At 40.8% G+C, this 16,217-nt stretch overlaps 1 protein-coding gene across 3 annotated transcripts in view; it reads right to left on the bottom strand.

Moving 5' to 3' along the window:
- Positions 1 to 16,217, bottom strand: part of TEC (tec protein tyrosine kinase) — a 52,987-nt gene that overhangs the window by 27,423 nt on the left and 9,347 nt on the right. The window contains exons 1-2 of one of the 3 annotated variants that reach the window (XM_037383666.1): positions 14,269 to 14,418; positions 6,369 to 6,551 (exon numbers count right to left, since the gene is read on the bottom strand). In XM_037383666.1, the coding sequence (XP_037239563.1) occupies positions 6,369 to 6,506 (138 nt within the window). In that variant the 5' untranslated portion in view covers positions 6,507 to 6,551; positions 14,269 to 14,418. Of the gene's footprint in view, positions 1 to 6,368; positions 6,693 to 14,268; positions 14,419 to 16,217 lie in introns of those variants that run through there. The other 2 variants (XM_037383657.1, XM_037383649.1) reach the window with 2 other exon arrangements.

The following is a 16,217-nucleotide window of genomic DNA, read 5'->3' as shown; positions in this document are numbered from 1 at the left end:
CTACATTTATTATCTTGCCTTCATCTCAAAGAACTTCCCTTGCCAAAAATGCCATTTAGGGCAAAACCCTCTAGTCTGTTGCACTTTTAGTTCAAGTGAGATGCTCTGTTAGCATGAAACTAGCTAAAATTTGTGTGAAGTATATGCTACCTGCTATCATGGCTATTCTGTAACGCTGCAGTAAGCCTGCTCCAGTCAGGGCCATCAGACTGCCCTAGTGTCTTCTCCCAGTTCAGAGACATCTTCCAACCATTCACTGAGAAAGAATTCACAGCAGTAAAACTTACTGCCACACAGGGAGAAAGAGGATAAACCAAGAGTACTTGGTGAACTACCCTGATGGATGCAGTAGCTTGAACGCTATTCCTTGTGTGGTCTGTCCTGTTGTCTAACCCAAGAGGAACGATAACCTACCCTGCAAAGAAGTGTATGGGGCACCAGCCACCAGGCATACTGGTAGAGCCGTAAAGTGAGTATTCCTTTCCACTACAACTGTTCAGCTGATATTTCCTGATACTTTTCAAATTTCAGTGATAAAGCAGACTCCTAGGTAAACCCTAAGGCTTCATTTTCCAAAGAGTCAGCTGCAAGTGCAAATGTATCGCACCTTTGAAAACAAACTCCAGAGCACTTACAGTTGAATATACAAGATATGAAGCCACTTTCGACAGAAAATGGCCAAACATATCTAGGGCCATTCATTTGTGAAGTTATTTCCACAAATGTCTCCTTTGATTTCAAACCTGCACACCCTTCAAGATGAAATCAGCAACTCACAAAAAGTCACACTAAAATTTTAACTAAATTATCACTGGTCAAAAATACAAAAAAAACATTCCAAATGAGGTAGTTCGTGGTTTGGTGTGGTATGTTTTGGGTTGGTTTTTTTTTTGTTTGTTTTTAATGAATGCATTCAATATTTGCTTTTTAGACAAGCACGTTTATTTCAAAATTGCTTTACTTTGCTTATTAATTTCCTACAGGCTAGTATTTTTTCTGTTTACTTAGAAGAAATAGTTCAGGAAAATCAACAGCAGCATACCTGAAATAGTATGCTGAGCTTTCAAGCCACACAAAACTGGAAAGAGATTTCCTAACAAAATACTTCACACTAGTGCTTCCACACTAGAACACTACACGCCTTTACTATACAACCAGGTTACCTGGAGGAGTTACGCTACAACCAATGACTCCAGCTGACAGCAGTAAGCATAAAGCAGCAGTCCTCAAGCCCAAGGGCCAGTTAGTGCAAAAATGCCTACTACCTCCCACCTCCAAACCACCATAGTTACTACTGTCTACATAAATCTGTTTAAAGCTAGCTCAGTAAGTCTACAAGGTGTATTTGAGAACATTGTACATATCTTAAGTCTTTCTGACTATAGCATATTCAGTTTTAATAGTACATCTCCATACTTTGAATAGCGATATTTTTTACTTCTTCCTTATTTTTGTACATTCATCATCAGAACTCCATGCTTGGAGGTCGATTCAGTTATTTCTTGCTATAATGAATTTCTGTCTTCATTACAAATTGAATCCATTACATTCTGATCTCATTAGCCACTTTTGCAACATTAAGGAAAAAAAGACAGAAAACTCTCTTTCCAAGAATGACAGCTGATAAATAGTTAAAGGTGTCACAAAAGTTACAACATTAGCTCTGCCTTTTATATGTCTGTAACTATCATTAGCCCAATACTGCACAGTGGTGTAATAATGGCATTTCCCCAACATTTACGCTTACTAATTCACAGAATTTATGCCAAAAAAAGGCCAAAACCAGAACCCTACATTAACCCAGCTTAAACAGAATATTCCTACTTTCTAACATTAAAAATTCATCTCCATGACGCTTAAGGCAAGTCAGTTCCTGATGTATCTTTGTTTCCAAGCTTTTTAATGTCCACCTTTTTAACCAACCTTAAGGTGGTATCTCCTTTTTTTTTTTTTTTTTTTTACCCAGACAGCATAATGCCCAGAAGTTAAGCCATAAAAACCAAAGTCCTATGGCTTCTTACACAGAATAAGTTTCCATGACATTACTCATGATTTTAGAGCTTTGCACCTAAGCCAGGACTCTCCTTCCTCAAGTTTCTGTACTTTGAAACCAGCCCTGATATCCAGCCTCTTTACTGACTCTGTAGTTATGCTTCATAGATAGTTCACACACTTTCTCTATGACTGACAGTTCACCAATATTTCTAAGTGCAGAAGCCACCTTTCTCCTTCTCATGGCAGCTCTGCAGCTTCAGCTTCACTGTAGGCACTTTGTACCATGACAGGGTGCCTAAGCTGCTTGAAAGCATGTATGAAAAAGTTTAAATAGGTTATGAGCAAGTTTAAACAAGATTCTACCCTGTTGCTAGTAGTCATGCTTATGAAATAATTGTTTATTGCTCCAAGTAGGTATTTGGCACTTTGTCAAGACATAAGAAAGAAAAAAGTAGAGAAGAGCACTTCTATAATGTGCAGTTTCTGGCCAAAGAGCAAGTGATCCTTCACCACCAGCTGCACAGAACAGCATCAAATAAATCTCTCAGCAGCACTTACAAGAACAACATTTGGTATGGTTGACTGCTTTCTGTTGTCATAAATGTTCCACTTCTGTCACCAGACATGCCGATATCTAATTCTGTCTCCTTATTTACAATCCCAACTTGCCCACGCATCAAGTGTTGACTAATCTGGTTAATGAGATTTAATTTAAGCTTGTTTTTAAAAAAAGAAGTGGTATGATTATTCACATGACCACAAACCCTGGGTTCTTCTTGAACTCTCTACTGAATTCCCATAGAAGTTAAAATGGAAAAAAAAAACCAACCAAGAAAAGACTTCAGCTTGGACGACGACCACACTGGGAATCATATACTTGTGTAGAGGAGCAGAACTCAGACACCCTTGGCAGGCTGCTGCCACTGCAGTTATGTGATTAAAATGAGGGTGTGGGATCCTCTTGGCTTAGGATTTCCATGCTTATCTTACCAATCTGCACTTTGAATATTGCGAAGCCTGAAATGAGATCAGTGGTACCTATCCTTTCATCTGTTTTATCTTTAAATTCAGCCATCATGCACAGTAGTCACATTTATTTCAGTAATAAACCTCCAAATATTCAGAAGGGCCAGAATTATTTCAATCTCTAATAATATTTTTTTATATTTTTATACAAACTACTTCTGTCAGAATATACAACTGTCTTACTGCAAATACAAATTTATAGCCATCATCACTGGCTTAAAAAAACCAAACCCAAACAATAATCAAACAACTGATAAACCCCCCAAACTTTTTCCATTTCAGTTGCTCAGTGAAACAAAGGAATAACTACCATATCACTGATCTTAGTCACACAGTATTTTTTTTCTTTTTCAGATAGAGACCGAGTATTGCTGACAAAAATATTGTGTGACCCTCGAAGATCAGAGCTCATTATTTTCAGACAATGCTGTTAATAAAATAAAATGCTGATTAATGCTAAGAGAATCTAAAGTGGGAGGAACAGTGAAAATGAAAAGGGGTTGAGGTTGGAAAGCTATACGTTATGGCTGAGCCAGTCTAACAACCTGTTGAAGTCAACAGTCAGAGCATCCTGTCCTCCTCCGCCACCTGGCACTGCTTCTGGTGCTTGTTAGATCCTGCACCAAGCTAACACAACTTGCTAACCCAGCAGAACACCAGTCCAGAAAAAAACAACAACAAAACAAAAACCAACAAATGGAATCAAATATCTTTCTGCCGATTAGCAAGTTTTTTCACAACAGTATGGATTCCAGCACAAGCCTGGACCAATTCAAATGGATGGGGGAAGCCTGCAAGGCCAGGACAGCGATGAGATGAACCTGCCTGTTGCAGCAGCACACTGCTGGACTAGCATAGGCGTAATGTATATTTTCACCCCAACTGTCCTTATCTGAGGCTGGAGCATTTTAAGAAGTTACTGCCTCCCCAGCTGAGGGCACTACGGGCAGCCCTGCTCCATCTCACTGCAAATAAAACAGAGTTTAAACCCCCTCTCAGACAGATGCACCAGTCAGTCTCCTGGAAGGGTTTTTTGGCTGGAGGAGATTAACCTAGAGGGGAAGGGGAAAGCTAGAAGGGGAAAGCTGGAAGCAGTAACTTCTTAGAGGGTGACAATTAGACCTGCAAAACCTGTTAGATACATTTCTATTTGACCTGAATGAAAGCTGGCACAGGATAAGCATGCAAGACATGTTTCAGAGTGCTTCTTAGGCTCCACCTATTTATTTGGGGGGAGGGGGGCAAGGCAGCAGGATTTAAAATAGAAAATTAAAAAGGCATTCTAAAATTCCGTATTTTAAATCCAGAGTCAACAAAAATACACAAATTCATATTCTGAGGTGGCCTGAGAGCTGGTTGAACAGCCAGATGCAGAGGGTGGTTGTCAGTAGCACAAAGTCTAGCTGGAGGCCAGTAACTAGTGCTGTACCCCAGGGGTCAGTACTGGGTCCAGTCCTGTTCAACATCTCCAACCTGGATGAAGGGGCAGCAAGTTATCAGCAAGTTTGCTGATAACACAAAACCGGGAGGAGTGGCTGATAGGCCAGAGGGTCATGCTACCATCCAGAGGGACCTCAACAGGCTGCAGATATGGGCTGACAGGGACATCGTGAAACTTCTTCCAGGAGAAGTGCAGAGTCCTGTGGCTCAGAAGGAACAATCCCCTGCATCAATATATGCTGGGGGCCACCCAGCTGAAGGCAGCTGGGCAGAAAAGGGACTGGGTTTCCTGGTGGACACTGGGTTGCAAACCAGTGTTTTGCAAAGAAGGCAAATGGCATCCCGGGCAGTATTAGATGAAGTATTGCCAGCAGGCTGAGTGGTGCTCCTTCCCTCCTACTCCGCATAGGTGAGGCCACATCTGGAGTACTATGTCGAGTTCTGGGCTCCCCAGTAGGCAAGAGACCTGGACATAATGGAGAAAGTCCAGCAAAGGGCCACAAGGATGATGAAGGGACTGAAGCTTCTCTCCTATGAGGAAAGGCCAAGAGAGCTGGGACTGTTTAGACTGGAGAAACTACGGCGGGGATCTTATATCTATTTTAAACACACACACATAGACGTATATATCATATGTGTATAAATGCCTGAAGGAAGGGTGCAAAGAGGACAGACCCAAGCCCTTTCCAGTGGTGCCAAATTTATTTTATTTTTTTTTACCTTTACTGTGAGAGTGACTGGCACAGGTTACCCAGTAAGGCTGCAGAGTCTCCATCCTTGGAGATACTCAAAAACCTTGTGGAGACAGTCCCGGGCAACTGCTTGAGCACAGGGCTTGGACCAGATGGCCTCCAGAGGTGCATTCCAACCTCAGCCTGTTTGTGATCCCTTGACCACATCCAAACTATATACAGAGAACAGCAGCTACAACAGACTGCTGCAGTCTTAGAGCGTGGTAAATGAGCTCAATTCTGCTGCAAGCTCAAGGTCTGACAGAGAAACATGCTTAGCAAAAGCCTCAGCTCTCCTGTTCTTTCATCAGAGGTAAGACAGCTGACACAAGGGGTTGCAGAGTTGTCTCTATTAAGTTTTATTTGTTGAATGGCTTCCCAGGGTGTAGAGCACGCTCTGCTAGCTACTGCAGCCATTTTAATCACCTTCAGCATTGTGACAAATCTGGAAAGCAGCCTCAGTTAAGTCGAAAAATCTCACCCCCAGCACTAAAGGTATAACAGGGCACTCCAGCGGCAGGTGATCTTGAAGAAAGGGAGTCTGGAGCTCATTTGAAAAAAATGCTGGTCTGAGGATTTGCCTAGTTCACACTATTGACTTCAAGTGTAAGTGAATTTACACAGAAAGCAGTAACGGAGGGGAGCTGCTCATGCTGCTGAAGATGAACTGCTTCCTGCTTCATCTCAGTCACTAGGTAACATGATCCACTCTAATGGATCTCATCTCTAGTGAACTTGTTCTGCAATGCACTGCTTCTATTAAATCCTCTTTCTCCTGTTTAAATTCAGTTAATTCCTCGGTGTGAAAGTAATGGCCTTCACAGTAAACAAGCAGCTACATCCTGCCTTTTCCCCCACTTTGTAATAGCAGTGATCTTTCATCTCTCTGGAGAGAGAAAGAAATTAGCTGTGACGACCAGCTATAAAAGCTGTTCTAACTTATTTCCTGGCATTCTGGCTATGTACTACTGCTCTGGTTAAGAACCAGTTAACTTTGACAGAGGCATAGAAAACTTATCTGCCTTACAAATAAGACAAGTAAGATGTTCATTGCCACCCATGGCCATTCCCCCCACCCACTCCTGACATTATGATGTACGGGAGGAAAAAAGCCAATAGTATACAAAAACAAAAAAGGAACAAAGGCACTCTGTAGTATAAATCTGTGTCTCCTACCTCTGCTCGACCTTCGTAATATGTTAGCATAGATTTTGTAAGTACAAAAAGCCTCTCTTTGTAGTTTAAGGGAGAAGTCCTCTTCTTCTGCTGTGATCTTTTAATCAAAATCTCTTGTAGTATAGTAGTCGTATTCATTTCAGCCACTTGTCAGTTCTGTTTCTAGCCATTGAATATCAGTTCCTGTGAAGACGAGAGGAATAAATCATTACAGTATCTTTGGAGGATCACAGAGCTGGAGATTTCTGTAGTAAAAAAGCTCCTTCTACTTATAAACAAAACTATGGGAATACACAGAAAGCTGGAGCTTTCCCCAATCACCTGGAAGTTTACAAGAGTTAATTATTAGACAGGAAAGTTCAGGCTTTGCTCAGCTGAGGGCTGCACTGGCACGTTCCCAGGAAGCCGAAAGCAGTACCCGACTGGGGTGAAACAAGCGGCACTGCAGCCCACATCACAGAAAATACGGGTGAGAAGTCCAAGACGTGCTCCAGGCAAACAGCAGTGTACAACTACTCTTCACCACAAAGTCCTAATGTGTATCACAGGTTTAATTGCTAAGGTCTGTGCATATATAAATGCCATGTGCAAAAAAGTTCAGTATACAAAACTGAACGTGGATCAGTAAAAGACATTTTGAAAATTCAGTCCTATTACTGAAAATTTTCAGACACAAAGGGTCTTTTAGAAGATGTCAATTTGAGACCAAAGAAGTAAAGCTTACTTTTCATGAAGTGCTAAGTATCTGCCTTCCACCTTCTGTTTAGAAAAGACTTTATGCTGACCATCAACAATCTAATTTACTTCTGACAGGTTTGGATGCTCAGTAACACCCAGCTGCTTTAAAGTTTTACACCATGACTGATACCTGTAGGACAGACTTCGGAGTACGTAAAAACGAACACACCCACAGTTACTTTGCAAACCTGACTCCAGCGTCCTGCCAGCAACCCTGTCAGGCAATCTCTCTGTTCTCTGCAATGCTGGCAGCCTAAACACAGCTGATCTCCTCCCTCAGCTGCTCGGGTGCCACTGCCTTGTGTGGGTGCAGCGTTCCTCCCGCTGGGCTGGGACGCAGGCTGGGGAAGGGATCCAACCGGGGGTTTCACCACACAGCACAGACGGCTGCCCGCACAGTCTTAACACACGAGGTGGCACGGAGGCAGAAATGAAAGGTGTGGGAGAGGTTGTGCAGAAGCTGTTCCAGAATCCTTTCCCCTCGCCCCTTAGCTTTCCCCTTCTAGCTTTCTGCCCGAAACCAGGGCATGCTGCAGGCACAGACCTGGACCACAGCTCAGGCTAGAGCAACACGGCTGCAGGCCAAAGCCATGGCTTGAAGAAGGAACAGCAGCACCTGCTGAAGCACCACGACTGCAAGTATCTTCTCAAGTGTCTGTTGTGGAGGGGGCAGGGGGATAACCCAAGCTGAAGCTCTGGATAATCACTGCAGAGCTCTGTACCAGGAGGAAACTTGTCTCCAACATAGTAAAAAAAAAAAATATATCAAAAAACCACACAAAGCTTTTCTCATTTCTCACAGGGCTAAATTTATGCACCTATTTACTACTTAGAGTATTTCAAAATTCACCAGGGAAACGTATGTACATTTTTGTCTGCAGGCAACGTAACTTCAGCATGAACAAAATAGCGCTTTTCACAGCACTGTGCAGAGAAGGTTGAAGAGCCACAGGCCTCCTCAAAACATTAGTTTTATTTAAACTTTACTTTTGTAAGGTAAAGAAATTGACTTCAGTGCTGCTCCTTTTGCTTCTGCCTAAACATGTCATTATTTGTTGTGACAGTAGATGAAATGACACCCTTTGCATTCCAGTCTAGTCCCAATACCACGTTCCGCTCCTTGTTTTGGCCAATGAAGCTCCCATAGCCCACACTCCTACCACTTCACGCAGCTGGATGTAGTTGTTCACTAGTTTAAAATACCCCTTTCTCTTCAAGGTGTATCTCTGCATACGCTAGAAAAAAATTAGTCTGCGGTTTACATGGAACTACAAAATAAGACCAGGTTAGGCTGCATAAGTAAAAGACTATAATAGGATTGGAAGTGGTGATTATTACGAATAATCTCTTTTTGTTGTTTCTCCACCTCTGATGCATGTAGACGCATATATTTTGTTGGTCATCTGTCACATTGCGTTCCTGGGAAGAAGACAGATCTTTTTAATTAGTAATTGTATTGGGTGCATCCTTTAATGACTAAAGCTGGCCAATTCTGTTTTATAGCTCTTCTAAAACTAAATTGGCAACCTTAAAGATAATTTCAGAAGGAAGGATACTACCATGAACTGAAAATACAAACATTCTTCAAAGCATTACAAGCCAGTGTTAGCATTCCGCCCAGCTTAACGCACACAAAACTGTAAGGGTTCCCATCACAAGTTCTCCCACGCAAAACAACCCTTCTGTTCTCTGTAGTACAAATCCTTTGTTGGCACTTAAGGGAAACAGAATTATTACCTGTCTTGGAAATTGTGATCTCAGAGATCCTCGGAGCGCTACACTAGAGAACACAAGGAGTATTCAACATGAACTATGATTTCAAATCTCAGTACTGATAATGCTAAAATGTTTTGTTTCACTACCAGCCTTCTTTAGTCTCATAAAGATTATACAAGAAACAAAACAAAAATCCTTTTGATAAAAACAGCATTAAAAAATAAAAACATCAGTAATGTAATTGGTCAACACCTGCAGCTGGTTGCTACACTGAATTCTCTCTGCTATGGAGATCTCTGCAGATTAGAACCAGTTTCCCAAGTCATAAGATCAGCCTTTGAATCTGCATTTGGTCACAGAAACCTGTTCTGTTTGCAGTTTTTTTCCAAGCCAATGGCTCTAGCCACATTTCTGTTTCCATAAATAAGGCTCTGGACAACTGAACCCTCACCCATTATTCTGAAAGTTCCTTTCCAAAATTGCAATACTTTATTGAGAAGCACCTGTAACAGCCACCCGTACCTTTTATCAAACCCATACATCACTACTTTTTCTTCAGTACAGTTTTAGAAAGTTTGTGCCCTTCTCGCCCCCAAATAATTCACTGTTCCCAGACCATCCCTCAGGACATGAAGCTGTTTGCGTAACATGTTATCTCGTTACAAACAGCTGTGGGAGTTTGGACTGACACCCCTCTAAACTTCTCACAGTATCACTCCTGCCAAGGACTTGCCCTGTTCCCTGCCAGCTTTAGTTACGTGACAACAAATATGATCTAATTTGCAGAGATGCTGATTACTCAGAATTATGACTGAAATCAGAAAGAGTTACAGATTCTCAGCTTTTTTTTTTTTTTAACAGCATGAAAATATTCTCAACCTTAAGTATGGAAAAGTCTGCATCAACTTGCACTATGCATCTTCACATTATACAAATATTCACCTGTATGTCCCTGAAGTCAGCACACACCTTCCTCAAAACAAATGAAAACAACTGTTAAGATAACTGCCAAGTCAATATTAATCAAGACGTACAAAGTAAGTTTTTACTTGTAGACAGAGCTTCTTATGAAGCTCTTATGAAGACAGAGCTTCTTACCTTTCCCGGTTTTCACTGGGGAAAACTGAGGCACTAAGTGATGAGGTAACCCCAGCAGTTGCAACACTACCCACACACCTCCTGGTTCCCACTCCCAGCTCCTGGATTGTGTGTGTTGAAATCATTAGTCACCACAAGCCAGTTGGTAAGCACATGTAACATTAAAATGGTTGAATAAACAAATGAAAGCCCCAGTAGATGTTCTAGTGAGTAAAGAAGAGAAAGCGCATCCCAGCTGACCAAGGCTTCTGATTCAAATGCATTAATTAATTGTCACTTTTTACAGCACAAAGCTTTGTATCACACATAGTCACAGAGTGGTTCATAAGAAAAAAGGCATTCTGAAACACACACATATCACAACACTCATAAGATGAACACCAGCCAAAAACATCTGTCTGTGACTGAAAACAAAAATAAAAATCAAGCTTGAACTCTGTTTTCTGAGTTTCAACCCTTCCTCAGCGATGGTTATCATTTACCTAGGAATTTGGGTTCTTCAGTGCAAAGCCTTAATGCTAAGCTGATGAGCTACCATTCAAGACAGAGAATCCCTCTAAGAAATCAGCATCCTCAGCTTTCTGACTTGGGTTTCATGCATTCAGCACAACTGCTCTTTTTCAGAATTCGGACCCATCAATCCAGACTGGTCGCAATTCCAGGTCTGCATATTTAACACTGGAAACTTATCACCTAGTGCAGCACATTAAAACTATACAAATTCACTAATTCAATTTAAAAAAATAAAGGAAAATGTCAATTTTAAGTTCACAGGTGGTACTCAATTCTGACTCAAATCTGTAACTCATCCAGAATATTTTTTCTCTTTTTTTTTTAATTATTTCAGATCAGTTTGCTGATCAAGTTCATAGCGTGTCCCTGCCGTGGGTAAGTGAACAGGCAGCATGCTGCAGCTCTGGGTAGAGAGGGGAAACAGTGCAAAAGGAAGAAAAGGAGAACTCCTTACCCTGGTTTTTTTCTGCTGAAGCTGCTGTCGCTTTATCATGAAACTACAAACCAAGTACATGTGAATAGTTAGTTACATGAGAAGCCAGCACAGGCTTATTTGAATAATTACTACTCAATATAAGCAAGGATTGCAAAATCTGTTGTTCTGCTTCATATGGCAGAAAAGTCTTTGTCCCACGCCTAAGGTTGCAAATTCAAACTCCAAAAAATAGAAGCCAACCCAATAAAAGACAACTGATATTAATCCCTGTTCAAATGGTAAATTTCACATAAATACAAATACAAAAAAATATCATTACAGTATTTTTTCCCTCAATTCCCATTTTAAAATTATGACAGATTATGCTAAAGTATATGTGAAATATACCATATGCCAGAAAAAGGAGAAGTAAAAAATATTTGGATTTGCTTTTTTCTCCCCCCACACACTTTTTTTTTTCTTTTCTTTTTTAAAACAGCAGACTCAGACACCATTTCTTTCATATGTAAGGTTTTGGTTTGGTTTTGGTTTGGTTTGTTGGTTTTTTTTAACTGACAGAAATGCCATTTTGGGGGGCTACTTTCAAATAAATTTCAAAATTAAACACAAAGGTTTGCAAAATCCTTGTCTCCATCTGAAAGTCTGCCAAAAAATCACTGGCTGATCTTGCATGTAATCGGACCGTGTGAAAATAAAAATCATAATTGCCTGCACTAAATTTAGGTTAACAAGTAAACAGGCTAAGGGGTAACTCAGTGACAACTCTTTGACTGGAGAGCCTGAGAGAACATGTGACATTGCAAAATACCCTTTGTTCAACTGAAAGCTACTCACGTACACATGCAGGAGTATTTCATTGCAACCAGCACAAGTTTTCCGAAAAACTTTCATCCTCTGAAAACAGGCATGCTATGTTTTACAAAATACAAGCATTTGTTTCCTTCTAGCATTGTAACTTTGGTAGCTGGGGTAAGTGAAGAAAATCAACACTGAGAAAGTGACAGTCCTTCTTAGACAGGGTCAGCTGGCACTGAGGTGCTTCATCACACCAAAGCAGACCATCAACTCAACCACCACACAAGAGAGGTAGAGCCAAAGGGCACAGAACAGGTTGGGGAAAACGGTAAGAGCAGCAAAAGGGTTTCTTCCCCCTTACAATGATGAGTTCAGATTTAGGAGAATAACACATGCATGTCTCCAAATAATTTGTAAACTCGGTTCTTCTCTTTATTGTGACCTCCTGTAAGCAGTACGCTCCAATGACTGTTATCCTTTCACAGCTTTATAGTGCAGCTTCATCAATTCCCTCACAAATAAATTATTTAGGAAAGGAACCTCTGCTTGATGCAATAAAAATTACATTATTACCATGCATGATGTAGAAGGTATGTAGACATGGATATGTCAATATTTTTTATTATTATTTAAATTGCTTACTGCTAACTTTGAGTTAGCAACACTGTGGGGTACCATACAAAGGATGGCCTATCAATTTTCACTTACCTCAACAACTTTTTATATTTTTATTCATTCCTCTAGAGCTAAGTATTTGTAGCTTTTCTTATTTCTTCCACACAAAAGCTCTGCAATACCTATGAACTTGCACTGACTATTTTGCCCTTCGGTTGATTTGGCTCAAAAACCTCTTAGCATTTGTAATGTACTTTGCTGGAAGAAAATAAAGCTGAAACCTAGTTTGGGACACAGGAAGACAAGGCACACACACACACCCCAAAAAAAAAAAACCAAACCAAAGACTCTGAAACATCAGTTAAAGTAGCAAAATCCAAAAGTTTTCTACTGATCTTCTGCACACTCAGCCATCCTTTCTAGAGAGAAAAAGCTTTTCAACGTGTCTTAAGAAACAGTATTGTCTCGAGAAACTGTATTGGTGATAAAGAAGATACTCAGCTCTTGCTTTGTGTGCTATCCCCAACTTCCCACGTTTGTTTTGTTAGTCAAAAGGTATTATGAGTTCATCTCACAATTTCATTGAAGACTAAAAAGTCATCTTCATTTCTGTACTAAAGAGACACAAAACCCACTGCCCAAGAGTTGCAAATCTTTCTGAACATGAACTTGTTCCCCTACTGTATTTATTGCCTGCAAAGTGACATTGGTACAGCTGTAACATCTCCAAGCCTGTGTTTTTGCTGCTTGTTCAACGCTTGTGAAAAGTCTTCGTTGTTCTTCACCATCATCTCTGTAGATTAAAGTTTAACCCCTACCTTCATCCACCCACTTTTTCTCACACAGAGTAATAACATGACATGGAAAGCTGATGATTTATGTTTTGGGTGGAAGAGGTCTTTATATGTATAAATAGACAGTAGCTGTAATTCATCATATTAATGGGAAAGTTAATTAAAAATGTATACAAAACCACACAGAGAAAACTTTTAACAGTAAGAAGATCTCAAATAATCTACCAGACTAGGTTTTTTTAGACTAAAGAATATTAGATTGGTCTGTAACCACATCTATAATATGGCTCTGCATCACCCTCTGCTCAACCCACATACAGCAATTAATGGCTGATATTATTTCCATAATAATGCTGCTAGCATTAACTGCTATTGTTAACTTCCACTCCAGAACCCAGACTTACCACATTATTTTTGCTGTAGACTATGAAAAGCTTTCAAGGCAGCCTACCACAATCAAACAGTGCTTCCCACAGAAGAAACCCAATCTCAAATCCACAAGCAGAAGTGATCTTTTCTGAGGACCTGTGGGTTCGGGCTCAGCAGAAGCCATAGGCAGTCTGGCAAATGAAATACCCTGGCAGCAGGGTCTACTGCATTCACACAGCTTCCAGGCACGAGCTTTCTGTATTTGGTGGCCTTAGCACACAGGCACACCAAACTCTTAAAAGAAGATGAACTTAGCCCTAGCTGGGCCTTCTGACAAAACCTCCTGCAACAGCCAGCAAAATCACATGTGAGAAAATACACTATATTTAATTATCATACATTTGATTCAATTAAAGGAAGATTAAAATTAAAGAAGGCAATTAAAAAAAAAAAAAGCAACTTCACTTTCTTCTTAAAGACGTCTTTTTGAGGGTAGATTTCTGATTTTTGAATGAGGGCAGCAGTGCATTCTCAGTGATGAATTTAAACAGCTGACTGAGGATGCTGTTGCTAACTATACACGCTGCCTGGTACAGCACTTGTCATTTCCACGATGCCTAATCCATGCTGTTCAGACAAGGACCAAATCCAAGCCTAACTACTATTTTCATGCACTGACATTTGATATTAACCCTTAGAAGGGAGACAGAAGATTTTTCCCAGGTCTGAACTTTGTTGCTCAGGTATATTTTTATTCCTAACTACCACATAAAGTGCAGTGAAAAGTGTAAAACTTAATTGTCTGCTGTCATACAGCAGCTCTTACCGTGCTGTGGTGCCATCACCAGGACTTCAGGGCGCTGTGAAAAATTCGACTGCAGCTGACCAGATGAGGCAGAGCATAAAGGGATTTGCTTGTGCAGCATAAAGGTCTGCTGACGGATATTAGTTTGGTTTACTTGCACAAACACAACTGGCCTTCAGCTGACAGAGAAGAGGTAGAAGATAAAGCACTACAGAAAGGGAAGGTCAGGGTCTGAACTGGGAGGAGGTATGTGGTATACTGGTTCTCCTTATGTGTGTTATGTGCCTTCAAAAGGAAACGGTACTCTTTGTTCTAGCCAGTATTTTCAAAGTAAAGTTAGAGAGGAAAATGGAAGAGCTATCCCCGAACCAGGTACTGCTCTGGAGGAGCAGAGGCTCACACAGAACAGTCTCTGCTTCACTTCTACATAGACCAAGGCTACTCCACCAGTCCCCCACCAGCGATTTGGTAAAGTGGAGCTGTTGTCTTAGGCTTTATTCCTAAAATCCCCTGCCGATAAGAAGGGAGGAGAAACAGTAACACCCACTTACTAAAGAAACAGGCAAAGATGAGATTGGCAAAGGAAATGGGCGATGTTTTGCAAAATCTTTTCCTACTTCTCCAGGAAGCCAGAGATTTAGAGGGCTGGAAAAATAAATGTTTTGTGAAATGAGAGACTGAACTCAATTCTGCTTAGGAATCCTAAAGCTCACCATCAAGTACAAGGTCAACTGCTATTGTACACAAGACTGCAAGACTAAGAAAAGCAAATCAAATCTATGGGGAAAAAAAATTAAAAAAGAAAGGAGGTCAACAGTTCCTGAGGTTTTTAATTACCCCAGAGGAGTCAGTTTAATTTACTTTCTTCACAATATGAATTTGTTTTTCCAAATGTTATACAATCTCAGGTGAGCACGTGATGTATTATACCAAAAATAATTTCAGCATTCAAGATGCTCTTTTGACATGGTCTAACTAAAATACTGTAATACCTATGAATTATGACTTGCTTTATACACAGGGAATGACTAATACTTCCTCAGTAACTTCTCTTTCCAAACACTCCAAGATGAACTTTTTCCCCTAAACAACTACATGTTCTCCGACTACTGAAGTTAGAGAACTACTTGTTCTCCAGCTACTGAAGTTAACTCTTTCTGATCTGCCAGCATACATGCCAAGTAACTGATACCAATACAATGACCCTAACTTTGCACTCATCTGAACATGATCACAGCCTTGTTTTGTACCATTGGGCTGAGATACCTCCTGAAGTGAAGAATGGTAGAAATAAGCCACCTTATTAGACATCTAGCACCACCTCTCCTCTGGTCCCAAGGCCATTCATTCTGGAGCTAGAACCAACAATAGTATTTCAACACACAAAAGCAACAGCCAGCCTTCTAGATGATTACTTGTGATCATCTTAAAAGCTGCCAAGAAAACCCAATCAGTGGCTGAAGGAAAGCTTTTCTGGCTTGAACATACTTTGCCAGCAGTAAGCAAACCCGAAATACTGCTAAGGAGGCTGGCTGTTCTCTGCACCAAAGGACTGCCATGGCAAAGTGCCACTGGTACATCTATATGGCATAGACACCGTGGCTTGGCCCCTGATGGCAGGAAAGCAGGACCAGCACTGCCCTACACTTGTACTAAACGCTAACCTGGAACTACTCATTTGGATGAGGATTCTGCTGCACCTGCCTGTCATCCTAGCCAACTTATTGCTAGCTTCTCTCACCTGAACTCCACGGAAAAAAACGCAGAGAAGCTCAAGGATGAACATCTTAAGTCACTCGTCGCTGGGTTGACAAAGAATTTTCAAAGAATGCCATGAACTGGATTGGTTTTAAGTTTGATAAAGGCTTTATGAATTAAAAATACACCTTCCATGTCTTACAAGAGGTATATAGAAGTGGTCTGTAGGTACATCCCACACTAAGTAGAAAGCGGGCATCAATTATGACTTC

Source organism: Falco rusticolus, chromosome 1, assembly GCF_015220075.1.
Source record: "Falco rusticolus isolate bFalRus1 chromosome 1, bFalRus1.pri, whole genome shotgun sequence".
In the NCBI taxonomy this organism is placed as follows: Eukaryota; Metazoa; Chordata; class Aves; order Falconiformes; family Falconidae; genus Falco; species Falco rusticolus.
This window is presented reverse-complemented; position numbering and strand designations above follow the sequence as displayed.